This window comes from Callithrix jacchus, chromosome 2 (genome assembly GCF_049354715.1).
Source record: "Callithrix jacchus isolate 240 chromosome 2, calJac240_pri, whole genome shotgun sequence".
Lineage (NCBI taxonomy): Eukaryota > Metazoa > Chordata > Mammalia > Primates > Cebidae > Callithrix > Callithrix jacchus.
In genome coordinates, this window is record NC_133503.1 from 13,351,095 (window position 1) to 13,378,288 (window position 27,194).

The 27,194-nt window shown below is 49.4% G+C and overlaps 2 protein-coding genes across 43 annotated transcripts in view; both read right to left on the bottom strand.

Annotated features, from left to right (window-relative positions):
* Window positions 1–6,818: 6,818 nt before the first annotated feature.
* Window positions 6,819–8,441, bottom strand: PVRIG (PVR related immunoglobulin domain containing). 2 transcript variants are annotated; one of them, XM_054248152.2, is made up of 5 exons: window positions 8,277–8,441; window positions 7,843–8,193; window positions 7,649–7,706; window positions 7,502–7,562; window positions 6,819–7,401 (listed from the first exon to the last, which is right to left on the bottom strand). In XM_054248152.2, exons 1-5 carry the CDS (start codon window positions 8,404–8,406, stop codon window positions 7,078–7,080), a joined length of 924 nt encoding a protein of 307 aa, XP_054104127.1. In that variant the 5' UTR covers window positions 8,407–8,441; the 3' UTR covers window positions 6,819–7,077. The 2 variants fall into 2 exon arrangements, with proteins under 2 accessions (XP_054104127.1, XP_003732227.3); XM_003732179.6 differs by having other exon boundaries at window positions 7,649–7,760.
* Window positions 8,442–19,048: 10,607 nt separating this feature from the next.
* Window positions 19,049–27,194, bottom strand: part of STAG3 (STAG3 cohesin complex component) — a 38,832-nt gene continuing 30,686 nt past the window's right edge. For 24 of the 41 annotated variants that reach the window (XM_078356293.1, XM_078356291.1, XM_035281528.3 and 21 more), the window contains 5 exons: window positions 22,234–22,405; window positions 21,876–21,980; window positions 21,540–21,621; window positions 19,638–19,709; window positions 19,049–19,434 (listed from right to left, as the gene is read on the bottom strand). In XM_078356293.1, coding sequence (XP_078212419.1) covers window positions 19,426–19,434; window positions 19,638–19,709; window positions 21,540–21,621; window positions 21,876–21,980; window positions 22,234–22,405 — 440 coding nt within the window. In that variant the 3' untranslated portion in view covers window positions 19,049–19,425. The remainder of the gene's footprint in view (window positions 19,435–19,637; window positions 19,710–21,539; window positions 21,622–21,875; window positions 21,981–22,233; window positions 22,406–27,194) is intronic. The other 17 variants (XM_035281475.3, XM_035281502.3, XM_035281532.3 and 14 more) reach the window with 2 other exon arrangements.

Here is a 27,194-nt window from a genome sequence, read left to right on the forward strand (position 1 = left end):
AGGCCATATGACTTGCAGTGGTGGGTCCTGGACTAGAGCCCCCTCTACCAGGATGCCTGGGTCTGGCCACAGGGCAGAATCTCTGGGCCTCAACGTCTAAGTGCAGGAAGTCGGGGGTGGGGGAGCCCCAGGAGGCTGTCCCCTCATACAGCCCCTCAGGTCGTTCATCCATACACCTGAGCTCCTGGGTGATCCAGAAGCTTCCTTGGACACAGAAGGAAGTGAAGGCTCAGAGCAGCAGTGGGCCCTCCCTCCTGGCACAGTCCTGGGACTGTCTCTAATAGGGGATCTGCCAGCCTTTGCCCCGAGGTGGTGACTGGTGTGGGGAGCTTTGATGGCCCACAGGGCTCCCTCTGTAGGAGTCTCTGCCCACCCTCTCCAGGGTGAGGTGGCATCAGCAGAGGGGCCATGGGGGCAAGAAGGCAGGAAGTGGCCTCAGCCTTCTTGAGACAGAAGCAGGCAGGGACGGGCCTCCTTTCTCTTGGTCTCTTCCTGGTCCCCGTAGGTAGGCACTTCTGTGCTTCCCGGGGCCAGCCAGACCACCCCGCCCTCCCTCCCTTCACAGGCCTGAGGAAACAGGTTCCTCGTGCTCAGGGAACCCCCTCCATCTGAACTAGACCCTAAACACTTCATTCTCTGCTTCACAACATTCTGAGGTGACACATTATCTCCATTCAACCCACAGAGAAACTGAGGCATGAGATCTTTGGGCTGAACTGGTCCCAACTGGAAAGATGGGCTGAAGAGAGGACAAGGGACCCCCTGGTTGCCTGGGCAGGGCCTCGAGAGGGTGGCCTGCCCTGCCTGAGGACGTGGCTGGAAGGTCACCTGCTTACTGGACCATCCAAGGTGGGGGCCACATAAAACTTTTACACAACAGCCTCTGGGTAGCTTTGGAGGGCACAAGCTGCCCAGTGGCTTCAGGCCAGCCACCATGTGCAGTCTCCTTAGATGCAAGGTGCACATTGATGTCACTTTCTGGGCCCTGGACCCAGCTGAACCCCCATGGGAGATTCCTTTCTGTGTCAGGATTTCTGCTCTGGGATGGTGTGAGTTCTCCCTGGTTTGTTCATCCTCCCTCCTCAACAGCTGTGACAGGGCCTGGGACTGAGCCTGGGGCTGTGGCTCTCACAGACAGGGCTTCCAGGAGGAGGAGGGCCTGGAGGAGGGCATGATTCCAACATGGGCGGAGCCTGAATGCAGCACCTTAGCACAAGTGGCCACGGGAGAGGCATGGGAAGCCATGTGTGGGGAGCAGGGGCAGGGAGGGGGCCAGGACCCTGCACCACGTTTTGAGAACCATTGCTTAAATGTCCCCACATTACCCCAACAACCACCCTCCTTTCCTCACTGGCTGCATCCATCCCTGCCCTGCCCTGCCCGCGCTGTTCTTGCTTTCCTCCAATCCCAGTCGACATCCTGTAGGCTTTGTGGAGTCCACAAGCCAACTGTAAAATTCTTACAGTAATTCAGAAGACCTAGAATAGCCAAAAGGTCTTTACAAACGAAGAATGAAGGTGGAAGAGTGATAACACCTGACTTGAAGACTTGCTGTGAAGCTTCTGGAATTAGGCTGTACTGTCCTCAAGGTACGATCCTCACCCAGGCTGAAGTGCAGGGGCACAATCACCATCACTCAGCCTGGACCTCCTGGGCTCAAGTGATTTGCTGACCTCAGCCTCATGAGTAGTGGAGACCACAGCCCCACACCACCACACATGGCTTTTTTTTTTAATTATTATTTTTTTCTAGTGAGAGGCTCTCACTGTTGTCTAGGCTGGTCTCAAACTCCTGGGCTGAAGGGCTCCTCCTGCCTCATCCTCCCTCAGTGCTGAGATGACAGGTGTGAGGCACCGTCACACCCTCTGTATTGCTGATGTTCTGGCATCTCAGACCTCCAAGACCAGAGAGAGACACTGCCCCTGCCAGGGCCAGCCAGTTCTTGGAGCTAGTAAAAGACCCCTCTGGGAATGTGCCTTTCATATGCAAACCAACTAATCCAGGGCCCAGCCCTGAACCAGCTCTTCTAGCTGGCTCTCACCCTCCAGGAGACAATGTTTCTCTGCCTTCATCTCCCTGGGCCATGCATCAACCAGTGACGACAGCCCCTACTCCCCAGAGTTCTAACTAGCCAGTCCTAAACCTGCATACCCTGCCTTTTCCAGGGAAAGCATAACAAAGGGTCTCACCCAGGATTCCCCTTGGCTTGCTCTGCCCCTGAGGTTCCCTGGTGCTTTCCAGAGTGGCCCTCCATGGCTTACTGTGTCTCCCATTTCTGGGGATCTGTGAGGATACACTGCCTCCCTCATGACCCTCATTTCCATGTCTGCCCCGTCTGGCCATACTTGATGGAACGAAATGGTAGATGCTTTTTAATTATTTCTTTACTTAAAATTTGTTTTGTTTTGAGAGGAGTCTCACTCTCATGCCCAGGCTGCAGTGCAGTGGCGCCATCTCGGCTCACTGCAATCTCTGCCTCAGGGTCCAAGCGATTCTCCTGCCTCAGCGTCCTGAGTAGTTGGGACTACAGGCACCCGCCACTCCGCCTGACTAATTTTTATAGTTTTAGCAGAGACGAGGTTTCGCCATGTTGGCCAGGCTTGGTCAGGATCACCTGACTTCAGGTGATCCACCCGCCTAGGCCTCCCAAAATGCTGGGATTACAGCGCCCTGCCAGCAGGTGCATTTTGAAAGAGCTTGTAACTCTCCCAACAATCCCAGGAGGTAGGCAGAGTCTCTGTTATGATCCTCAATTTGCATAAGAAGAAATGGAGGCCCTGAGGGTGGTTCTGAGCCTGGCCTGAGGTCACATGGCCCTTAAACGTCCACTGTGGCATCGGGTCTGAGCCTGGGGCTTGGTGGCTGACCACTTCCTCATTCAGTGACATCAGCTGGCAGTCCTCTGTGACAACCACGCTTCCCTTTTCTGTGTTGTCTTCCTTCTGCACAGGGAGGTGCTTGAGGACTGGGCACTGGCTGGTGTAACTTGGGGTCCTTGTCACCCAGTGCCGTGTGCCAGGCAGTCAGTGCTGCCCCAATGTGCCTGGAGGGCGTGGAGGCATCTTCCAAGGGTGGGGATCAGGCAGCAATCATTTCAGTAGGGATGGGGTTTCGCCACATCAGCCAGGTTTTTTTGTTTCGTCTTTTCTTGAGACAGGGTCTCTCTCTGTCACCCAGGCTGGAGTACAGTGGTACAATCACAGCTCACTGCAGTCTCGATCGTACCCTGAGGGCTCAAGTGGTTCTCCAGCCTTGGCCTCAAAATGAGCTGGGATTACAGGCATGAGCCGCTGTGCCTGGCCCAATCATGCTTTTACAGTGAAGCTTATAGAAACCCAAAAGGCATGCAGAGGGCTTCAAGACAACAACACATGGAGCTTCCTAGAGAGTGGGGTGCCTGGAGAAGACACGGAAGCTCTGCACCCCTCCCCCCAGGCCTCCCTCTATGTATCTCTTACATCTGGCTGTTCATCTCTCTCCTTTGTAATATCCCATATTTTTATTTTTGAGACAAGGTCTTGCTATGTTGCCCAGGCTGGTCTCAAACTCCTGTGCTCAAGTGAACCTCCCCGCTTGCCCTTGCAAAGCACAGAGATTACAGGCATGAGCCATGTCTCCCAGCCCTATAATATCCTTTATAATAAAGGGGCACATGTGAGTAAAGGGTTTCCCTGAGTTCTGGGTGCCCCTCTAGAAAATTAATAGAACCCAAGGAGGGGATCATGGGAACCTCAATTTTTATAGCCCTGTGTCAGAAGCACAGCCACGACGTGAGCTTGCGACTGGCATCTGATGCGGGGGCAGTCTTGTGGAACTGAGCCCTCGCCCCGTGGGATCACAGGAAGCAGCCAACTTGTTGTAGTAGCCTTGGCCACTACACCATCTCTTACAGTGTTCCTGCCCCTGCCCACTCCTTCTTCTGTAAGGATTCCCTTTGGGCAGGCATGGTGGCTCACACCTGTAATCACGGCACTTTGGAAGACTGAGGCTGGAGGATCACTTGAGCCCAGAAGTTTGAGACCAGCCTGGACAACTTGGCAAAACTCCAGTATCACTAAAGAATACAAAAATTATCTGAGTGTGGGAGTGCATGCCTGTAGTCCCAACTACTTGGGAGGCTGAGGCAGGAGAATCGCTTGAACCCGGGAGGCGGAGGTTGCAGTGAGCCAAGATGATGTCACTGCACTCCAGCCTGGGTGAAAGTCTCCGTCTCAAAAAAATAATTTTAAAGAGATCAATTTGGGGATATTGACCCGTTAACAGCGAGCCTTAGCTGGGCACAGTAAGTGACTCATGCCTGTTATCCCAGCACCTTGGGAGGCCATGGCAGGGGGATCACTTGAGCCCATAGTTTGAGACCAGCCTGGATAACATAGTGAAACCTCATCTCTATCAAAAAAAAAAAAAAGAAAGAAAATTACAAAAATTAGCCAGGTATGGTGGCATATGCCTGTGGTCCCAGCTGCTTCAGAGGCTGAGGTGGGAGCATCACTTGAGCCCAGGAGGTTGAAGCTGCAGTGAGCCGAGATTCCACCACTGCACTTCAGCTTGGGTGACAGAGCAAGACTTTGTCTCAAAACACCACCACCACCACCACCACCACCACCACCAACAACAACAACAAAAAAAACAGTGAGCCTTGTGATGTATGAATGTGGTGTATCTCTCCCTTGACTTAGGCCCTGGCACTCAGGCCTTTCAGGCATGATCTGGCCTCGCCCCCACCGAGCAGTGTCAGCCATACTGCCTGGTATAGATATGAGGCTGCTCACAGAGCACCCTCATCAGACAGCTGTGCCTCCGCCCACCAGGAACACACTTGTCCAGGCCTGCCTGCTGCTCTCCTTCACCAAGAACCTCTCTTCTTCTCAGCCCTGGGCCCTTAGGTGGGTTAAGGTGCTGCTTTGCACCTCAGGCTCCACATCTGTCAAATGGACTTCCTGAGAATACCCACCTCCTGACTTCGTTTTAAGACAAAACTATCCAGGAAGAGTTACTTAGTCGTTGGGAGCCTCCTGGTTTACAATCTTCACATCACCGCAGGCCTCATCACCCTTATCATGTACCCGACGCTCAACATGAGCCATGTGGGCACCACACAGCCAGGGAGGGACCCCCAGGATTCAAACCCAGGTCCATTCAAAGCTGAAACCTTACATTGGGTCATGGGTGCTGGGGGCTTCTCCTGGACACCTGAGGCTGCTGGATAGGAGGCAGGTGCTGCTGCTGGGCTGTCTCAGCTCTTCCCCTGGAGCACATCAGCTCCCTCTGGCCTCAATTTCCACATATACCGAGCCAACAGCACCCTGGTCTCTGGGTCTGAGGCCCAACCACACACCACAGCACAGTGCACCACATACTCTCAGGGTGTCCTTCCTTTGACACTGTTGCTGGCTCTGACTGTTGAGGCTGGGCTGTGCGGAACAGGCTGGCTGTAGGGAGACTTTCTGGGTCCCAAGGTGTTTGGCTTTGAGTCCCACAGTGACCAGGCTAGGCTGCAGCCTCCTAAGCTTATGGAAACCGAGCTCAGGCCCAGGGACGATTCCTCCACTGCGATGGGCAAATGGCCCTGGCTGAGGTGAGGGGGGTCCCCTCAGAGCTCCCCCTTCATCTTAGAGAAACCCAGCTTTCTGGGGAACCCCCTCAGGCTTCCCCTGAGACCTTACAAGCCCCACTGTTTATACCCCTATCCCAGGTTCAGAGTGCTCTCTCCCCTCCCCCTGTCATCTTCCTCCTTAACCCTGACTTCCTGACCCTCCTCAGGGACCTCTGCAGCACCCCTTCCTCTCTTCCTTGAGCCCCAAGCCCTGGAGAAACTGCTGAGCTGCCTAGACCAGTGCTGAGGGCTTCTGGGAGGAGGAGGATGACCACCAGCTGAGGAAGGCAGGCCTGACCAGCTGAAACCACCCTCTTCCCAGCACAGGGAAGAGCTGGGGGCTGGATGGGGCTGGGTCCTGGCAAGGCCACTTCAGGGCCTGCCTGGGGCAGGGCATTGGGCTGTGTAGGGTGGTTCAGGTGGACACAGCCTCCAGGCAGGCCACCCCTGAGCCAGTCTCCAGTGCAGTCTTCAGGGAGGGGCAGGTGCCCTCCCTCCCCAGGAATACTCACCCCAGCTGGGGAAGCAGCCTCAGTCTGGCTCCAGAATGACACGTCCTGCCACCTAGGGCCTGCCATGTTCCTGGAGTCTTGCAGCCCACAGCCCTGTCACCCATGCTGTCTCATTCGGCAAAGGCCTGATCAGGCCCAGGCTGTGGGGTCCACCAGCAGAAGGGCCGGCTCTGGATGGAACATTTGTGGGGAGGCCCCCATGTCTGTGAAGGCCTCTGCCAGCCCTGAGATGAGCCGGGGGAAGTGACTGAGGGATTTCAAGTGAGTCCCCTACTCTCCACTCCCTGCCTCTGATGCCAGCTGTGGAAGGAGTAGATCCAAGGGCCCAGTCCAGGCCATAGCAGGGATTGTGTCCTGGACATCCTTTGACGGGTGCATCCCTGGCAGGGGGATGCCAGGTCAGACCACAGGGACTTCTCTCAGGCTGGAGCCCCAGGAACCCTTGCTGCTGTTCTAGGACATGGTGGGATTAGAGCAGGGGCCATCCTACTGGGAGCCCCCCCAATCCGATCTCCCTAACCATAGGTGTTGCTCAGGAAGCCCTCAGCCCTATGCCACCCTGGGAAGGCAGGGGAGATATCTAAGATTGTGACACTCTGCCCTCTCCCTGGGCCAACCCCAGCCCTGCATGGAGGCCCCAACCCACTCTGGTTCTCACCTGGCTTCTGCCTCCCTAATCTCTTCATCCCCTAAGAAAAGGCACAGCCGAGGCCCACATCAGAGGAACTGTTTTTCTGTCTTAGTTACAGGGGTTGGGGAAGTGTCACAGCAGGAAACAACTGGAATGGGGTTCTGTCACTCACACACATGCCTGTGCCCATACCCCCACACGTGCACACAGACCACATCCGCAGCAGGTAGGCCTGGCCAGGCACCTGTGGGACACTTATTGGAGGACCAAGAATAAAGTAAGGGGGTGCCACCCAGGAGGCCTGAGAGGGGGAAAGCCCAGCAGCCTCATGGTCTCTCTCATAGAACTCCTAAGCCTCCCTCCATGGCCCTGGGCCCCCGAGTGTCAGGGAAGAGAGTGAGGCCAGGACATGTGTGGGGCGGCCTCTCCCCTGCCTGAGCATAGAGTCCATTCTCAACGGAGACAAAGCTGCCACATGCAGGGAAGGCTGTGGAGGCCCAGGCTGCAGGGGCCTGGGACCGGTGTGCAGTGTGGGTGGGGATTGATCCCCACCAGGATGGTCCCCCATGGGGGTGAGCTGTGTCCAAAGTAGCTGGGCAGAAGCTGGTGTTTATAGTGGTGCAAGGGACATGGAGAGCATCCTGGGAGGCCTGGCTGGGTGCCTGCAGAAGAAAGGAGAGTTAAGTGATTCTGTACAGCTTGGGCCCAGCCCCAGTTCCCCTGTCCCCACCACCTTGTCCCCAAGGCAGTCACCCTCCTCACCCATGCTCGTGATCTCCATGCCTGGGGGCTGGTGTGTGGCGGCTGGAACCTAGGGACAGGCCTGGGAGAGAGCAAGGATGGTCAGAGCTCTGCAGGACATGTGGCCAGCCCAGTGTCAGAGGGACATGGACAGGGCCCGTTTCTTACCAGTGCTTCTGTCGGCACAGCAGGTGAAGAAGGTAGCCACAGCCAAAGAGGAGGACTCCTGAGACCCCCAAGATTCCAGCCAGGTCTGCCCGCAGAATAGGGGCAGAGAGCCCTGGACACAGAGACAAGAATCAAATGGGTGGCTGGTGCCCAAGCCCCTCCCTGCCCTCCTGGGTCCCTCACCCTGATCCCACCTGGGTCTGAGCTGGGTGGGAGGCTCCCACAGGCCTCCCAGGAGCCTTCGGGGAAGGACGCAAACTTGCAGCAGAAGGTGGTGTTGGCAGAGGGGCTGCTAGCCCCAGGCTCTTCCAAGACTAGAGAGATGCTGCTCTGGGTTTCCCAGCGGGCCTGGTGGGCAGGAGCCCACTGCCGAGTGCCAAGTTCTGGGTGCAACACAGCCAGCCTGGTCCCCCCGGCACCATCGGGCCCCCCCCAGCTCACAGTCACCAGGGAGATGGAGCCAGATCCCAGGAACCCACAATGGACAATGAAGGATGAGAGCTCAGTGGCCTCCATCTGAACTTGTACCCACACCTCCGGGGTCCCTGTAGAAAGGCAGCAGTCAGTGGGCTGTTGCCCCACATTACCCTCCCTGCAGTCCCTGCTCCTCTCTGGTGCCGGCACTCACCCTCAGTGACACATAGGGTCAGCAGCACCCAGGGCAGGGCCAGGGTCTGGCGCCCCATGGCTCCTTCCAGTCCAGGTTCTGGGGGCTGCAGGGCACCTGGGCCTCTGTTCTCATCACAGGAAGTCTTCATGTTGTCAGCAGCCAAACAGCCACTTCCTTCTCTCCTCTCACACCTTCCACAGAGGTGGTGAACACAAGGTGGCTGATTCCCTTCTTAAAGGGACAGTGAGGGCCCGCTTGGTCTCCTAGGCTGTGCTTCTGGGTGACAAGGCAAGGTGGCACAGGTGGGTGAGAACCCAGCCCAGGCTAGGCCTGGGGAGGCCATGGGAGGGGCAGACAAGCTGCCAGAAGTTAGAAGGACTCCCCTTTCCTAGACAGTGAGGGGTGCCCGGCTTCCCTACGAAAGGGCTCTGTCCCGCCCCTCACCCAGCTTGAGAATCTGGAAGGAGAAAGCCCCTGGGAGTGGGAAGCTAGAAGGAAGGACCTGAGAGCCAGCCCAGTGTGCGTGACCCACCACCAACCTGATGTGGGTCCCACACTTACACCTGCAGCCCAGGCCTTCCCCACAACCCTCAGGCTGGCTTGCCCACTTATACCTCCTGATCTACCCTAAACACACCCCACTCTGGGCTATGCCCCACACACTCTCTCTCATCAAAGGCAATGGCAACTGGCTTCTGGTTGCTGTGGCCCAAAGCACAGTCACCTGTGCCTCTTCCTTCACCTCCAACATGCCAGGAAATCCTGTTGGCCTCCCACCCTCACTAAAGGACCAGTTCTTCCCACCTCACCCCCGCCCCCTTCTGACTCTGGGCCTAATCTTCTCATGCCTAGAAGAGCCAGGAACAATGCAGAATTGGCCTGGCTGGTTTCAAACTGCAATGGCCAGTGGGACCCTTTCGAACCCAAGTCAGACAGGCCATTCCCTTCCTTGACTCACAGTCCATGACACCCAGAGCTGATGTCCCCTGCCTTCCCTTCCCTCCTATCTCACATTGCGTACCTGTGAGTTAAAAAGCAGCAAGATTTCAGCTGAGAGTTGGTTCAAAAAAAAAAAAAAAGCAAGATTTGGAAGTGACCAGGAGGAAACAAGCTGGCCCTTGCCGTGAGGTGTACACAGACAGGGAATGAGAGGCCAGCACTTGAGGAGGCCTAGATGGACAGATTGCTTGAGTCTGGGAGTTCAAGACCAGCCTGGGCAATGTGATGAGACCCCATCTCTTAAAAAAAAAAATTAGTCAGTCATGGTGGCTGGTGCTTGTAGTCTCAACTATTTGGAAGGCTGAGGTGGGAGGAGCGCTTAAGCCCAGGAGGTGGAGTTTGCAGTGAACCATGATTGCACTACTGAACTCCAGCCTGGGTGACAGAGAACCTGTCTCGATAAATAAATAAACGTTGCTCTGAATTGCTTCCCTGCTTATGTCACTTTGAGGTTGCAAACTGACCAGAATGCTGCTAGGCAGTGACAGGTGACCCTTTCTAGGGATCAGTTTGGTTTGTGTGCTGTAAGCCTGAATCCAGGGTCCAGTGAGAGTCCAGGGTACTGTCTTGAGGTTGATCTTGTCCACAGTGTGACAAGGCAAGATGGCACAGGTGGGTGAGAACACAGCTGTGAAGGGTGCCTGGCTTCCCTAAGGAAGGTGGTAAGGACTGAAAAGTCAGCCCTGCCCTAAGTCACCTCTCTGGGCCCTGGCTTGATCATGTCTGCTTAATCTTGTGGTGCTGGTGGCTCACAACTGTAATCCCAGCACTTCAGGAGGCTGAGGGGGGTGGATCACTTGAGCCCAGGAGTTTGAGACCAGCCTGGGCAACATAGTGAAACCCTGCCTCTACAAAAAAAAAACACTAGTTGGTGTGGTAGCTTTCGCCTGTAGTCCCAGTTACCTGGGAGGCTGAGGTGGAAGAATCACTTGAGCCTGGGAGGCCGAGGTTGCAGTGAGCCAAGATCACACCACTACACTTGAGTGTGGGCAAGAGTAAGACCCTATCTCAAAAATAATTTAAAAATTTAAAAATACAAAATAAAAATTCTGTGGTGTTGCCACAAACCAATTTGGTCTCTGGGGCAAACTGTGTCCCCTCATCCACATCCTGCAGCCCATAGTGGCCCTCATGGTGCCTATGCCCGCAGTCACCCATGGCTCCCAGCATTCTCGCCACCTTTTGCCCATCGCCCAGGCCCCTTGTACTGATCTGCACACCTGCCTCACACCTGCTTTTACTGCTTTCTCCACTACCGTCCCCCAGGCAAGGTGTGAGACTGGTGCAGAGCAGACTCACCTCAGGGTGGCCTGGCCAGCATAGCTGCAGAGCACCTAGGACATGTGAAGCTAATGCACATCCACCTCCTGAGTCCAGAAGACCCTTGCCTCCCACTGAAAGAAACCATAATATTTAACCTCAGAATAGGCTTCTTTGCCATATTTTGGGATGGCTGTTCAGGGGATCTTAGGCAGCTGTGGGCCTGCTATGTGGTCTTCAGTTGGGGAGATCCGCCTCTTCAGAGGAGACCATGGGGTAGACAGTGGATGCACACAGCCTTCCTCTGCAGTCCCTGTGTCTGGATCTAGAAAAGACAAACTGAGAGGCGGACCCCTTTAAGGGTCTGAAATACTTGCTTACCACAGGCTCCACAGAGCACCAGCTGTGAGATGTCACCTGCAGAACAAGACCTTTGCTAGCCAAGTCTCTCCTCTCCCTTTCCCTTAACCTGTCTTACTGTGCTCTGGGCTCCCATTATTTCTATAATTTCAAGATAGTTATAAAAGTGTCACCCATCTGGCTATTTCTTTTTTTATATATTTTGACTCTTGTGCATGTAATAAAAATTTTTAAGCCAGTTTTATCCTGTTAATGTGTGTTTTACTTTTGTTTCATAGACTCAGATTATCAAACCTTCAGGGAAAAACTTTAAACTTCCCTACATCACCTGCTGAAATCCTACTTTGGAAGAAAGATATAAGATCCCACCACCTCCAGGAAGCTGCCTCAGAGTACCCACTTCCTTCTGGAATAATCATCACAGGATTGCAGGTGGCCTCCCAACTGGGTTCTCAGCAACCCTGGGGCATTTTCACAGGCAGACACTGAGCGCTGGAGGAAGCATCGCTTTTATTCACCCAATAAGGGGAGCCCAGAACTTACTGAGGGATTTAAAAGCCATAGTACAAAGCTGACTACCCACCATTTTCAATATATTTTTCAATGTTTTAAATCACATTATCCCCTAAGCTCTCATTGTGTGAGATTCAAACAACATAGAACACCAAGTTCTCCTGTGGCCAGGTCCTTCCATTCCCTTCCCTATCTGAATTTTCATGAGGCTTGATCTTTAACATTATCATTTCTGGTTTTTGTTTATTGCTTAGGAAGGCTAAGATTATGAAAATATTTTTATGGCTTTGTTTTTATGCATAACTCTATAGTTTCTTAGTCCATGAACTTTACTTTGGAGGTGGTGTTAAAAGGCTGTGTAGCATCTTGGGTGGAGGGCCAGGAATCCCTAGACCATTTGCTGTTGGGCTCCTTCCCTACTGTTTGAAAATGCCACCTTGATCATAAATTCTTAAACATACGTCTATATCTGAATTCTCTTTCATAGTCTATCCATTGGGTTGCTTATTCTAGCTTCAGTATCACGAGGTCCTAACTAGAATGCTTTTGTGTTCTGATATACGTGAGGGCCCTGATTCTCAGAACTTTCTGAATATTCCTGAACATTCTCCAGAATGTGAACTGCAGAGCAGCAAGTAATTCCCAAGCTTGGCAATCTAAGCCCTGCATCCCACTTTCAGCCAGGAGGCAAGATGAGACAGGTTTCACAATGGCCATCTCCTGCTGGATGTTCCTTGGTGAATCTCTGCAACCCCAGGCCAAGTCCTGCTGTCATGTGAAACAGCCCCTGTGGTCAGTCTGTGGAATTAGGCCCTCATAGGTTTGAAATAGCATCACAGTTTCATAGCTCTGTTAAGAGCAACTTCCCAAAGCAGCAGGATTCAAACTGGGGCAACAGTGTCTGTTCCACAGAGTAATTAAGAGGATGAGGTCAGTGAGTGCAGGGGCAGCACTTAGGCCTGGCCTGGCTCATGCCCCAGTGCAGGCTGTGACCATCCTGTTACATGAAACATTCCTTGAGTCTGGTCCCTTCTCACCAGGACATCAGGATTAGCTTTCTTTATGGCTTGTATGGAAGATTCGATGACACAAGTTCATCTCTACAACACCTTCCCAGGCAGATCAACTGACGTCAATGTCCCCTCTTCAGGGGCGGCTGTCTCAGTCCTAGCACTGCTTCCACTGGAAGAGTCTGAGCTCCTCATCCTAGCCTTGGTTCTGGGCAGCAAACAGCTCAGCCCTGAGCAGCCTCTGTTCTTCTGTAGGCCCATGCGGCCCACTGCAGACAGGAACCCAGGCAGCTGATTCGGATGGCGGGGCCAAAACACAGGGTCCTGGAGGGCCTAGTCTCACCACAGAGAAAGATAAATGGCTACAAAAATCCAAAATATTTTTGATAGAGGACTAGAGGCCTCCTCCCTCCCCTCAATGCTTTGGACTTGACACAACCTTAGGGAAAAGGAAGGAAGCCAGAAGACTCAGGAGTTAAATTTTCTCACATGGGCAGAAAAAGAGCTTGAAATTATAGAAGTAAAATAAAGTTATATTTCTGCTCATCTGAGGTTGTAGAGTAAGACTTGTAACTGCTGCATTTATTTTTACATGTATGTTTTAAATGTTGGGAAAAGGGCCACTTTTCTTCCTCTGTAACTTTAATTATAGCTTATCCTTTATGAAGTAATACAGCTAATGTAAGGTGGCGTCTCATTGTATACTATGTGCTAAACCCATTCTCAGTGATGCATGTACATCAGCTCCATACTTAGCACTCACTTTATGTGGGAAATAAGTTGCCTGGGGTGAAAAGGCTAGACAGTGAAGCCAAAATTTAAACCCTGACAAAAATTTTCACTCCAGAACCCATAATATTCAGCATTGTACTAGGCTGCCTTCTCCCACACCTTGTTTAAAAAATTAAAATTGAACTACAAGATCGTGTCAGCAAACAGCAGCAGAAGCCAGGAGCTGAAGCCATGTCTCTCACCAGGTGAAGCTGCCTCGCTAAGTTTGATGTGACCTCAGGGACAGAGGCTACTCCACCTGCACCACCCAATCCCTTCACTGGGTCTACCTTACTGAATCAAATTAAGTATATTTTCCTCCAAGTTTCCCCAGGGTTCCGGGCTCCTTTGCACACTACGAGTCTTCTCTAAATGCCCTGGGTTTATTGATCCTTTGGTGAGTTTTCAACTCTTTTCATTATTTCTCTGCCCTGTCCTGACCACAAATCTTCAGTGCCTGTTTCTCCCTTCCATCCAAATCCCACACACACCTAGGGGTGAATTGGTGAATCTGCACTGATAACTTGTTTCGTAAATCCTTTCTAGGATCTCAGAATTTCATCCCATCACAAGAGAAGGCTCTAAAGACCTCAAGGAAAACCTCATGATGTCTATGTGTGAGAAGAAACCTTTTGCTCCTTCGCCACCACACCCCATCATCCAAGCACACATTCCTTTGTTTGTTTGTTTGTTTTGAGACAGAGTCTCACTCTGTTATCGAGGCTGGAATACAGTGGCGCAATCTCGGTTCACTGTAACCTCCGCCTCTCAGGTTCAAGCAATTCTCCTGCCTCACCCTCCCAAGTAGCTGGACTACAGGCATGCACCACCACGCTCAGCTAATTTTTGTATTTTTAGTAGAGACGGAATTTTACCATGTTGGCCAGGATAATCTTGATCTTCTGACCTCGTGATCCGCCTGCCTCAGCCTCCCAAAGTACTGGGATTACAGGTATGAGCCAGCCACTGCACCTGGCCTCACATTCCTCTGATCCCATAAAGCCCAGTCAGTGTCACCTGGAGTTACAAGGATGGGGTAACTTACCTAGTAACTGAAGACTCTCAGTAATCTGAAACAAACAAACAAACAAACAAACTTTTATAACTCAGGAGGTAACACCAACAAGTCACTTCTGGCAGAGCTCATGGCCACAGCGCAAGTTAAAAACGGCAAGGCCTTATTGAAAATAATCTTAAAACAATTATTCAACATTAATAGACAATGCCCAGCAGTGCCAGACTCTGAAAAGCACTGCTCTGCACTGCTTATCAGGCCAGGCAGAGGCCTCCCTGCCTGTGGCCTGAGCTGGTCTCAGCTCTGTCCAACTTGCCCTGGGCCCGGCCAGTGGGAGGTGCTGCTGAGAAGCCTGAGCCCTGGGCTGTCCCAGCCGGCAGGGGGCTCACTGGCACGAACTCTTCACAGCTGAGCCTGTCAGGGTGGGGGTGTGCACAAAAAATATCCACTGTCGTTGTACAGGAGAAATAAAGTCTAACCTTTTAAGACAAAATACAGTATCGCATCAAGTGTAGGCAGAAACACTGTAAGTGGCATTGGTGCCCTTCTTAGGATCCTAATGTCGTGATTCCCCTGGAATACGATCAGTATCCTGAGGGAAGAGAGGCAAACCTCTCTGCCCATCACCTCCAGCCCATCACCAAGCACTGCAGCTCATGCACTTCAGGTTTTGTGCTCCCAGACAATGCGTGTCCTCATGAGAACGCTATTTTCTGTGCTGGGAAATCATTCTCTGACCTGTTCATGTCTTCCAGATGAAGGTTTTCAGCAGGTTTGGATCTGTTAAAAAAGTAACTGCAAAGGCACCTAATCCCCTTGGATTTGCCTGTTTTTGAGAGGTACTCCTGGCAGTTATGAAGGTCATTAAGTATCAGAATAAACTGAACTTTCAACTAGAACTTCAGAAAATGTTGAGCCATGATTTAAAAAAATGTTTCTCGGTCTGGCACAGTGCCTCATACCTGTAATTCCAGCACTTTGGGAGGCTGAGGCAGATGGATCACCTGAGGTTGGGAGTTCAAGACTAGCCTAACCAACATGGAGAAACTGTGTCTCTACTGAAAATGCAAAATAAGCTGGGTGTGATGGTGCACCCCTATAATCCCAGACACTTGGGGAATGCTGAGGCAGGAGAATCACTTGAACCCAGGAAGTGGAGGTTGTGGTAAGCCAAGATTGTGCGGTTATACTCCAGCCTGAGCACAAGAGCAAAACTCTGTCTCAAAAAAATATATATATATATATAATATATATATTATATATATATATATATTTTTCCCTCACTAAACCTTTTCTTTTTTTTTTTTTTTGAGGCGGGGTTTCGCTCGTTTCCCAGGCTGGAGTGCAATGGCACAATCTCGGCTCACCGCAACCTCCGCCTCCTGGGTTCAGGCAATTCTCCTGCCTCAGCCTCCTGAGTAGCTGGGATTACAGGCACGCGCCACCATGCCCAGCTAATTTTTTGTATCTTTAGTAGAGACGGGGTTTCACCATGTTGACCTGGATGGTCTCGATCTCTTGACCTCGTGATCCACCCGCCTCGGCCTCCCAAAATGCTGGGATTACAGGCTTGAGCCACCGCGCCCGGCCCCTAAACCTTTTCTTTTTTAAAGCAAAAGGTATTTAGCACTGTTAATCAATAAAATATTTTAAAACATTTCATCAACTCATCTGTTACATTTTAAATGTGTATAACATAGAATAATTAGTGTATGTTTATATAACTTACAAATCTTTAAAAACTGAAATGTCCAAACATTTGGAGTCTTTTGACTCCAAGGCCCTGTTCCAGTTGCTATGGTGACATAACAAACCCCTCCAGAGTGAGTGGTGTAAACAACCACCATCTTAATATGCTCATGGGCTCCATGGTCAGAAATTTGGCAAGTGCACAGAAAAGATGGCCTGTCTCTGCTCCCTAATGCTTGGACCTCAGCTGGGAAAACTGAAAAGCAGGGAAGGTTGGAATCATCTGACTCCTGTCTGGACTGAGTCTGGCAGCCAATTCGGATGTTGGCTGGGACCTCAGCAAGGGCTGCTGGCAGGAACACCTACACACAGCCTTTTCCTTTGGCTGCTGGGCTGTTCACAGAATGGTGAGTGAATTCCAAGTGTAACCCCAGGTACAGGAAGAGATGAAATGGGAACTGTCAGTTTCCTGAAAATCTGGGCCCACAAACTAGCATGGCATCCTTTCTACTATCTTCTATTCGTCAAGCATCATAAAGCCCATATTCAACAGGAGACAAGCTAGACCTCACCTCTCAAAAAGTGTCAAAGGCTTTGGGGAGTATGGTTTCAAACTCCCACAGATTCTAAGGCTGTGACTCAACCCAGCACACTAGGCTGCCTGGTTGTACACAGGTATCCATATTGATGCAAAGTCCCCGAGCTGCTCTTATGCTCTTGTGAAGCACCCTTAGCTTGGTTGGTATTTATGTAACTCAGGAATCTTTCTCCTCCTGGATTCTTAAGTGACCTCCACATCTTCTCCTCAGTTCTCCCACTGTTTTCCCACAAAACAGGCTCCTCTCCCTGGAGCTATTCTTTTTTTTTTTTTGAGACAGAGTTTCATTCTTGTTGCCCAGGCTGGAGTGCGGTGGCACAATCGCAGCCCACTGCAACCTCTGACTCCCAGGTTCAAGCAATTCTCCTGCCTCAGCCTCACGAGTAGCTAGGATTACAGGCGCCCACCACCATGCCTAATTTTATATTTTTAGTAGAGACAGGGTTTCTTGATGTTGGTCAGGCTGGTCTCAAACTCTTGACCTCAGGTAACCCACCCTCCTTGGCCTCCCAAAGTGCTGGGATTACAGGATTGAGCCACCATGCCTGAAGCTCCCTAAAGCTCCTCTACCTGAATAAGCTAAAGATCTCTCGAGACGTTCTTCACCCAGAGTCGCCACGGTTTCCTGCTTCAACAGTGCTTGGACGGAACCCGGCGCTTGTCCCCCACCCCGGCCGGCTGCCCACAGCCAGCCCTCTGTCACCTCCACACCGCGCCCTCGGACTGCTCCAAGGCCCCCGCCACCTCTCTAGCGCCACACAGCCACCGCCACCACTGCCTCTCCTGAGCAGCCATGACAACTGTATCACCTTCGCAGGTGCGCCAGAACTACCACCAGGATTCAGAGGCCGCCATCAACTGCCAGATCAACCTGGAGCTCTACGCCTCCTATGTTTACATGTCCATGTCTTACTACTTTGGTTGCGATGATGTGGCTTTGAAGAACTTTGCCAAGTACTTTCTTCACTAATCTCATGAGGAGAGGGAACATGCCGAGAAACTGATGAAGCTGCAGAACCAACTCGGTGGCCGCATCTTCCTTCAGGATATCAAGAAACCAGACCATGATAACTGGGAAAGGGGGCTGAATGCGATAGGTGTGCATTACATTTGGAAGAAATGTGAATATTGGAACAGCACAAACCGGCCCCTGACAAAAATGACCCCCATTTGTGTGACTTCATTGAGATGCATTACCTGAATGAGCAGGTGAAATCCATCAAAGAATTGGGTGACCATGTGACCAACTTGTGCAAGATGGGAGCACCCAATCTGGCTTGGCAGAATATCTCTTTGACAAGCACATCCCTGGGAGACAGTGATAATGAAAGCTAAGCCTTGGGCTAATTTCCCCATAGCCACAGGGTGACTTCCCTGGTCACCTAGGCAGTGCATGCATATTGGGGCTTCCTTTACCTTTCTATAAGTTTTACCAAAACATCCACTTAAGTTCTTTGTACGATTCCTTCAAATAAAGAAATTTGGTACCAAAAAAAAAAAAAAATCTCTCAATGAATTATTCTTACCCCACATCGCAGCTCTGACTCCCCAAGGGCTACCTTTCCAAAGGAGACTCACAACCCAATTTCTTCTAGCTTTTATCTGGAAGGGGCAGGTGGGGGGCGGGGAGGGGAATAAGAAGGGCTAGGAGGTCTTGGCTGAGTGACCTGATCCCAGGAAGTAATGGCTCTTTCTGCACAGATCACTAGCTGGATGTCTGTGTCTGGCCTGGGAGATCACAGTGAGAACTTGTCCCAGGTGCCCATCATGGGAAGAAATGGAAATTATATCTAAAGAGAGAGGCTGACGTTTTCCTTAAACCACAGAAGAAAACAGTGAAAGTACAAAATGACAGCAGCTGTCTTCAAATACTTCTTGTCAGAGGGACATGAGAGAACAGAGGTGCTATGCTGCTCCACAAGGCAAAACAGGAGCAAACAAGTCTGTGTGAGTTTCAAGAGGCTGGCCCTGAGGATGCACCGTGGCAGTCTAGGTGAGGGACGATGGTGGCAATGGGTGGAGGACACAGGCCAGAGACCGTTTTCTTCACCAAGTCTTGATAGAACGTGGTGAAGAAGTGCTGAAGAAGGCAAGAGTGAAGGTGACATCTGGCATTTGGATTTTAGGTTTGGACATTTAGAGTAACTCCTTAGCTTCCTTTTAACTCTCAGATACTGTGATTTGATCAAATTCCAAATTATGACAGGTATCTTTGGGATGAGAAGATAAAATTTCCTTTAGAAAGACCCCTGGGTGAAGGCTGCCAGGATGCATGGCCTGGCCTGTGTGGGTGAGACAGGCAGTTTCACAAGGTTCTGCACCACCCTGCCACCTGTCAGCACAACTTTCACTGCTGCAGAGGCTGTGGCCATTAGATAAGCTACTCATGGGCAGCCAGTCTCTCCCTATCTCCACTGTCTCACCCTGCCTCTCAGTTACTAAGCAACACTTCCTTGAGAGCCTATAGACAAGCACCTGCAGGGTGTGGGGACACCTCTAGATTGGCCATGGGACAAGGCAGACCAACAACCGGACTTCTATCAGTTTAACAATCTCAAGCCACACCTTGGGAACATGCGGATTCAAACATGTTTATTGAGCAAATCATTAGGACACAAAATAGGCTGAAAAAGATGTTCCAAAAATCTAGGAAACTATGGGCTCTTTCCATCAATCACAGAGAGGTGCTGTCCCTCTCCACTCCAAAGAGAACAGGAAAAAGGCAGGGGGACTGGGCCACAGTGCATTAGGGAGGACACGGTCCCTAGCTTCTCTACCCCAGCATCACCAGAGGGAAAGGTTAAGTTAGAAAAACAGTGTCCAACTCCTTCCCCTCAGACCCAAGGCTGAAGCCTGGGGAAATGCTTCACTTTGCTCCTTTTCTCTTTGCCTTTTCCAAGTGGTCACATCCTTGAGGTGGGGGGTGGGGCTGGGGAGGGGCCAAGAGTCATGTCAGAAATCCTGTAATGAGAAAGATGAAAGGAATACACAGGACACAGCAACAGGCCTAAGGTTAGACCGTCCTCCCCTGGGTTACTCTCAAAGCCCGAGTCAGCTGAAAGGGCCGCCCCCATGATGTTGCCAGTCTGTCAATTTGATGGGTACATGGGTTGCCTGCCAGCATTTCCTAAGGACATAACTCCTCCTGCTCTGGTGACACTCACCTCAATATCCAGCTCTGTAGAATCTAAGAGGTCCAGCCTGCGCTCACTGGGGGAAGAGTAGGTACTTGCTTGCTAGAGAGAATGAAATTAAAAGTCAAGAAGGCCTTTCCATACTCCTATCATTTTGTAAACAAAAACCCAGTTCCTTTCCCAGCCTCAGAAGAATAAACATGGGGAGAGCAGGCCCCTATAGCACCTCCTGGGAGGCAAGTTAGTGTGGGTACAAGGATCAGGCCTGACTGCAGAGCGCTTCTTGGCCTGCTGACTGAGTCCCTTAAATGCCTTTGGTTTGGGAACCAGAAAATGGTTTTTTTCCTGAGATGTTAGGAAATAATATTTTAATAGAAGCCTTGCTCTACAGTCTCTGGTTTGAAGGTATCATTGTTTAGTTTCTCCTCCTGAGCACAAGACTCTCCTGTTCTGTTCTATCCCATTCTTTTTCCCTCCCCGCAGAGACGAGAACAGAAGAATAACAGCAAGATACACAGCCTGCAATGGATTGCATGTCTGTGTCCCGGCAAACCCATACATTGAAATCCTTCCCCTAGTGAGATGCTATTAGGACATGAAGCCTTTGGGAGGTGACTGGGTCATGAGGATGCAGCCCTCATGGATGGACGAATGGTCTTCTAAGCCCAGGCCAGACAGCAGCCTGGGTCAGACAGCACCTTTCCTCCAGGTGAGGATACAACTGAAAGCTAGCAGTCAGCAGGCTGGAAAACAGCCCTCACCAGAACCCAACCCTTGGACTTCAGGCTTCAGAACTGTGAGAAATGAATTTCTGCTCTTTGTAAGATACCAGTCTATGGAATTCTATTAAAATAGCCTGAACTCAGACATAGCCCTTTTCCATTTATAAGGTGGTTTTACCTTATATATTAAGCAAAAGGTCGATTTTATTTATTTTTGAATTGTTAAATTTTTTGAGACAGGGGTTTACTATGTTACTCAGGCTGGTCTCCAATTCCTGGACGATTGATCCTCTCATCTCTACCTCCTGAGTTGCTGGAACTACAGGCTAACAGCTGAGTTTTAAAGATGAGAAAATCGGCAACACAGCCTGCAATGGACTTAGGGAGGCTGAGACAGGTGGATCACTTCAGGTCAAGAGTTCGAGACCAGCCTGGCCAACATGGTGAAACACCAGATCTACTCAAAATACAAAAAATTAGCATGCATGGAGGCATGTATCTGTAATCCCAGCTACTTGGGAGACTGAGGCAGAATCACTTGAGCCCAGGAGGCAGAGGTTGCAGTAAGCCAAGAGTGTGCCACTGCACTCCAGCCCTGGGCAACAGAGAATCTACCACAAAAAATAAAAGCAATTCAAAAATAAAGATGAGAAAATGGAGGGTGAGGAGGGGTAAAGAGCTAATTTGACATGGAGTTGAGGACTCATACTTAGGTCACCATACTCCAATGCCAGGCTTTTCCCACTACACCAGTAGCATCTCCTCCTGGGGAAACAGACAGGCTAGGTTAGAAGGGGAGTGAGGGGAGGGACAAGGAGGGGTAGCCCTCTAGTAGGGAGAGGAGGACAGGGGGTCATGTGTGGGGAGGAGAGACACTGAAGGGGCTGCCACCTAGACTGGATAACCTCCTACCTTCAGCACTAGGACTCTTCCAATTCCTAGGAGGTTCAGAGGCAACAATATATACTTAGGGATTGGGAGTTAGAGTGCTATTCCAACCTTCTTTGTTATTTATGATTTTTCTTATTCTTTAATAAAAGTAGAGTCCAAGCAAAGTCCAAACCATTGTATAACCTTTCCTCATGTACTCTAGATTCATTCAGTTTTCAGAGACCAGGCATCATGAGTGGAGAGAGGGAAAGCACCCTGGCTTCTCTTTGGCACATCAGCCCCTACTTCTTGAGAGAGAAGGGCAGGGTGGTCCACTCACCATGTCTGTATCCTGCCATTCTTCACTTGACTCATCCTGAATTTCTAACTCTTTTTCCTCGTCTTCTTCCATAAGGTTGAGTCTGATGTAGGGGCAAAGAGTCAGGCTTTTCAAACTGTTCTTTGAGGACCCTTGAGAGTTTCTGAGACACCCGGGGTGGAGTAAGTGGGAAGCAGTAAGTACAGCATAGTAGGTTTCCACATTATGCTGACAGGAAGTGTTCTATGGCTAAAATAAGCCCCAAAAGCACCCAGAGAGGCACTGGGTGATATAGGAATCCCCTCACAGTGGCCGACAGATCTGAAGTGAAGACAGGAGATGATGAGGAAAGCTCACCGCATCAGCTGGTTGCCCAGACCAGGACCTGAAGGGTTGTGTGGAGTCTGGATAGACTGTGGACCCAAGAACCTTGACCTCTGGGTGCCTGCGAGGGGCTGACTGCTGGGAATGAAGCAGGATCAGTGATGGGATAAAAATCAAGGATAAGAAGAGGACGTAAGGCAGCTGGTATTAATGGGGAGAAAAGCTCAGTGTTGGGAGAGATGCATTTTAAAGCTAAAAAATAGAGAAGGATTAAAGAACCCAAAAATTAGGGAGTGCTACAGCAGGGAACCAAGGAACAGAAACAGCAAGATGGACGTAGCCAGACACCAACCTGGGAACCAGGACACCCAGATTCCCTCCATGGCCTCACCCCTGGGCAAAGTCCAACTCTGAGTCATCTTCTTCCATCTCTTCCAACCCCCACAGGGGCTGCCTGCTCTTCACAGCTGTGGAGGTGAGGGTGGGCGTGGGCGGGATGCTGTTCAGCTGCAGGCTTTCTTCCTGGGATGAGGAGATTTCTTCTCTGTCAGGCTTGGCAGGCCCTGCCAAGCAGACACACACATTAACCACAGGCCAAGGCCTGCCACAGGCATTTTCTCTTTCCAAGACTTACCCAGGATTTAGTAAGGGAAAGTCAAGCAAGAAGAGAATGGAAAACCTATACAGCCTCATTCTATTGCCCTCAAATGAGCAGAGCCCTGTGTAATAAATACACAGCCCTCTGTACCAAAAAGTAAGGCTAAGAGAATTATAGCTAGGCCTTGTCCAAGAAAAACTTACTACACAACTTAGAAAATGAGTCAGAGGCCGGGTGTGGTGGCTCACACCTGTAATCCCAGCACTTTGGGAGGCTGAGGTGGGTGGATCACCTGAGGTCAGGAGTTCAAGACCAGCCTGACCAAAATGGAGAAACCCCATCTCTATTAAAAAAAAAAAAGAAAAAACAAGATGGAAAGATATAAAAATATATATTTCACAGATAAACTGTAACAGGTGAACACAAATATGAGGGAGGGTTGGAGTCTCTAAGATTGAGAGGTCTGAGTTAATGAAGACATTTGAGATCCTAGCCAGATTTCTGTGGTCTGAAAAAACTTCAAATGGCAATAGCATTTGGGCACCAGAGGCTAGAGTGGATGCATGAGGGCCAGGGAAGAACTGAAAAATTGGAGACAGAACTTTCTAAAAGCTAGAAAAAAAAATGAAGTGATTGCAATGCCAGTATAACTGATATGAAGAAGTGGGAACTTATCCCCTACAGAGATCGGAGAAGGTAGAGGAGGAAAAAGTACCCAGATTCTCACTTCCTGAGAAAACTCAGGTAATATTATTTCAAAGTAGCGATCAAATTGATATTAATATCTGTTAACTGTAAACAGTCACACTGAAGACGGAGACCCGGGCTTCTCAGATCAACTTCCCCTTTGACTATCATGCTGCACTTCAATAGAAGAAAAGGTTGACTGACTGGCGCCTCCGGTTTTACCTTCCTATAGGTGACAGGCTAGGCCTTGGGAAAACTCTCCAGAAGGCACTATTTTTACTTAAAACAAGATCAAACCAGAAACCTTTTCACATGTGAGTCCTAAAATGGTAAAGCAGAACCCTTTCATATGTGATTCCTGAAACTGTAAACCGAAACCTTTTCACATGTGAGTTCTAAAACTATGAACCTAAGATTCTTTCACCTGTAATATCTAAAGTATAAGCCTACAAGACTGAACCTCCCTTTGTTAGATGAGCTGGGCTTTGGACAAATTGTGCCCAGGCTCCCAGCTGAATAATAAACTCTTTCCTCCTCTATTCGGTGTTCGAGAAATCTGTTTCCCGAGGCTGTTCCTGCTACAACGCTACCATTACCCTCCTGCTCCATGGCCATGTTCATTTATGCTGGGAACACTGTAGACCCCTCGGTGGTAACCAACCAGCCCCAAGCCTCTGGAAGGATTGGCAAAATCCGAGACATTTGAGATTATGAGAAGAAACTGTGGTTGACATTTTGTTAATTGTGCTATCTTAAATTTAGTTTGCCTGAGTTATTTGCTTTACTGTACTTGTTATGCTCTATACGGATCATACTTGGGGACACAAAGAATAGTGTAAAAAGTTAAAATGTAGCTTAAAACTTTGGCCTGCTGAGCTATTCTTGTAAAAACAGGAACTCTGTGTAAAAGGCAAGCCACATAGCCTAACTGCCAGAGAGAGATAATAGCACGTAGTAAGTTTCTCGTTGCGCAGAGCGTCGATAAACAGATGTGTGTAATAGAGAGGCTTATTACCCAGATTCCTTTCCCAGGAAAGGCATATTGATTATGGCCCTAGAAAGGGAATGCACCCTTATGGAGAGCCTATAAACAGATGCATGAGGGGCGTCTGTTCTGAGGAAAAACCTCTTGTGGTTGAGATAAGAATGTAAAAGTCTTTCTTCTCCCACTGCTCCTCCAGGCCTGCATGGGGGTCTCCCCTCTCTTGCAGCTTTGTGGTCAGGCTGGTTGTCCTGTGTCAGATCCTGTTCCCCCTGCAGCTGTAAGCCCAATGCTTTTCTTGCTGATAATCGTAAGTTTATGTTTAACCTCCATTCTTGCTAAAGTATATGGTTTCTATGCTGACACACAGAAAGTACCTTGTTCTGCTTTTACAATATCACATTGTGATTTTTGTGCACTAGTCTTGCAAATGTATTCTTTTTGTATGATCATTACTACAATGTTGTGTAACCTCACTTACCCTCCCTTATGGAAAGAGCCTAATAAAAAACTGAGGTTTTTCAGGGGAATATTAGAATCCACGGAGCAGCATTATGTGGTGTCTCCCCTGGGCCCAGCTCTGAAGAAAACTGTTTCTCTTTTTTTTTTTTCTTTTTCACTGACCACTCAATCACTTTGAGAGATCTTGAATCCATGTTGATATATTGGGAGCTGGTCTTCCAATACATCCACTGAAAACAATAATCCCAAAGAGAGCTGCTATTGGTTCAAGCAGAAGTCTATAGAAAACAAGGAAGAGCCATCCCCACTGGGCTTGTATTCCCAGAGAGGAAGTCTTGGGCCCCCAAGATGCGTCCTCCTAATCTCCCCAAACTAATAATGGTATGATGCCCAAGGGCTGGGCCCTTAAGTCTCTCCTCTTCTCCATCTTTATTGGCTTCCTCAGCCACATCCTTAAATATCACCTATACTCTTCCACATCCCAAATGGTTCTCAAGCCTTCAGCTCTCCCCTGAACTCCATCTTAACAGCCAGTGGCCAACACCAATGCCCCAACCTTCCCCCACAGCTAGTTTCACTCTCAGCCCTCCCCATCTCAGATACTGTCAAGTAGTCCTTCTGTCAGGCCAAAATCCTTGGAGCCATTCTTAACTCCTCCTTATGTCTTATGTCCTACAACCAGTTCGTCAGAAAAGCCTATTGGAGATACCTTGAAAATGCACCCAGAATCTGGCTGCTTCTCCTCACCTTCAACATTGCTCCTGGCCTAAGAAGCTCTCTTATCTTGAATCTTGGGCTGGATTCCTACAACAGCCACAGCCCCTGCTGGTCTCCCAGCTTCCAGCCTTCCCCCCTCTCCTTCATTTTCAACATAGCAGCCAAGAAGATCCTTTAAAAATAGAGGTTGATCCTGTCATTCCTCTGCTCAAAATCCTCCAATGCTCTCAGAGTAAAAGCCAGTCTCTGTCTTAGATGCTGTGGGCTCTTGCACCCTCTTTGGTCTCATATCTTACAATCATATCTTAATGGTGTTCTCTGCTGTTCCTTGAATATTCCAGGAACATTCTCCTCAACCCCTCATGGCCTCAGGACTGGCTGCTTCCTTTGGTATGCTATTCTGATACACACTAAGCACCCTCCCTCACCTATTAAAAAAAATTCATTGGGAAGCCAATAGGCTGAGATGGCTCCTACACTTTGAGTTCCTAAGTCAGCAAACTGAAACTCAACACAGAGTGAAAGTATGTGTAACCTGGGAGAAGGAAACTTAAGCTTAACCAGTCAGAAACTACCACCTAACCTCTAACTAATTATGGTCAGTTAACCTCTAATTATAAACTTTCTATTTCAACCAATCAAATATTTTCTTTGTCTTGCTCCCATAGACACATTATAAATGTCCCCCCTGGCCTCCTCGGTGGTAGCACCCTGAACTGCTGGCAGTCTGCTACTGCCCGATTAATAAATTGCTGAATGCTCAAATAAACCTGTTAAAATTTTAATGAACCTAAGTATATCTTTTAACTTATCTTTTAGGCTTTTTGCCCAACATTTGTGTTCCTGAGTCTTCCCTTGATCAGTCTTTGTAAGACTGCAGTCCCTACCCCACCAGGATTTCTCACACTCCTCCTTGCTTTTTTGCCATAGCATTTACTACTATCTGACATCCTCTAAAGAAAGAGATTGTTGGCTTTTTTGGTCACTGCTGTATTCCCAGCACATGGTGCTCAGTATCTGTTGAATGAATAAAGCCAATCTCTTCAGTTTTATCTCGCCTTCACAAACCCTATGCTTTAGGCAGAGTAATCTATGTACCACCATGCTTTGCCCAGTACACAGCCTTCTATGCTTTGCTTGCGCTATTCTGCCAGCCCATGATGCTCCTTCCTCTTCCCCTGTTCAGCTTATATGAATCTGACTTATTTTTTAAGCTCCAGCAATTCCATCTTATTGGTAAAGCCTTCATCCTTCTCTGAATTCTGCAACATTCATTTGTACAAGCCCTCGGGCAGTTATTTATTGGCAATTGTTCATAATTCAGGTTTTCCATAATTAAAATTTCCCCCTTTCCTGTTAGATAATAAGCTGCTGGAGGATTCTCTATGGCCCCTAAAACACTGAACATAGTATCTTGCAGTAGGTCCTTAACAAATATGCATTAGTTAATTGATTAAAGCAGAGTTTCCTGATAGTATAAGATATAATTTTAGGTGGTACGCAGGAAACATTAAAAAGAATTACACCCATCTCACACCATACACAAAAATTAACTCAAACTGGATCACAAATCTAAATGTAAGAGCTAAAACTATAACTCTTAGAAGAAAACATAGGAATAAATCTTTGTGACCTTGAATTAGGCAACAATTTCTGAAGATATAGCACCAAAAGTACAAGCAACAAAAAATAGAGTAAGTTAGATTTCACCAAATTCAAGAACTTTTGTGTTTCAAAGGACACCATCAATAACATAAAAAGACAACCCCAAAAATGGGAGAAAATGTTTGCATACCATAAGGAATCTCATGTCTAGAATATATAAAGAATACTTATAACTCAACAATAAAAAGATAACCCTATTTTAAAATAGTAAAGAGGCCAGGCGTGGTGGCTCAAGCCTGTA

Coding starts and splice junctions, on each gene's coding strand:
- PVRIG (XM_003732179.6), bottom strand. CDS start 8,406: ATGAAGACTTCCTGTGATGAGAACAGAGGCCCAGGTGCCCTGCAGCCC. Junction 8,194..8,276: donor GACCCTATGTGTCACTGAGG/GTGAGTGCCGGC, acceptor GCCTTTCTACAG/GGACCCCGGAGGTGTGGGTA. Junction 7,761..7,842: donor CCCACCCAGCTCAGACCCAG/GTGGGATCAGGG, acceptor CTCTGTGTCCAG/GGCTCTCTGCCCCTATTCTG.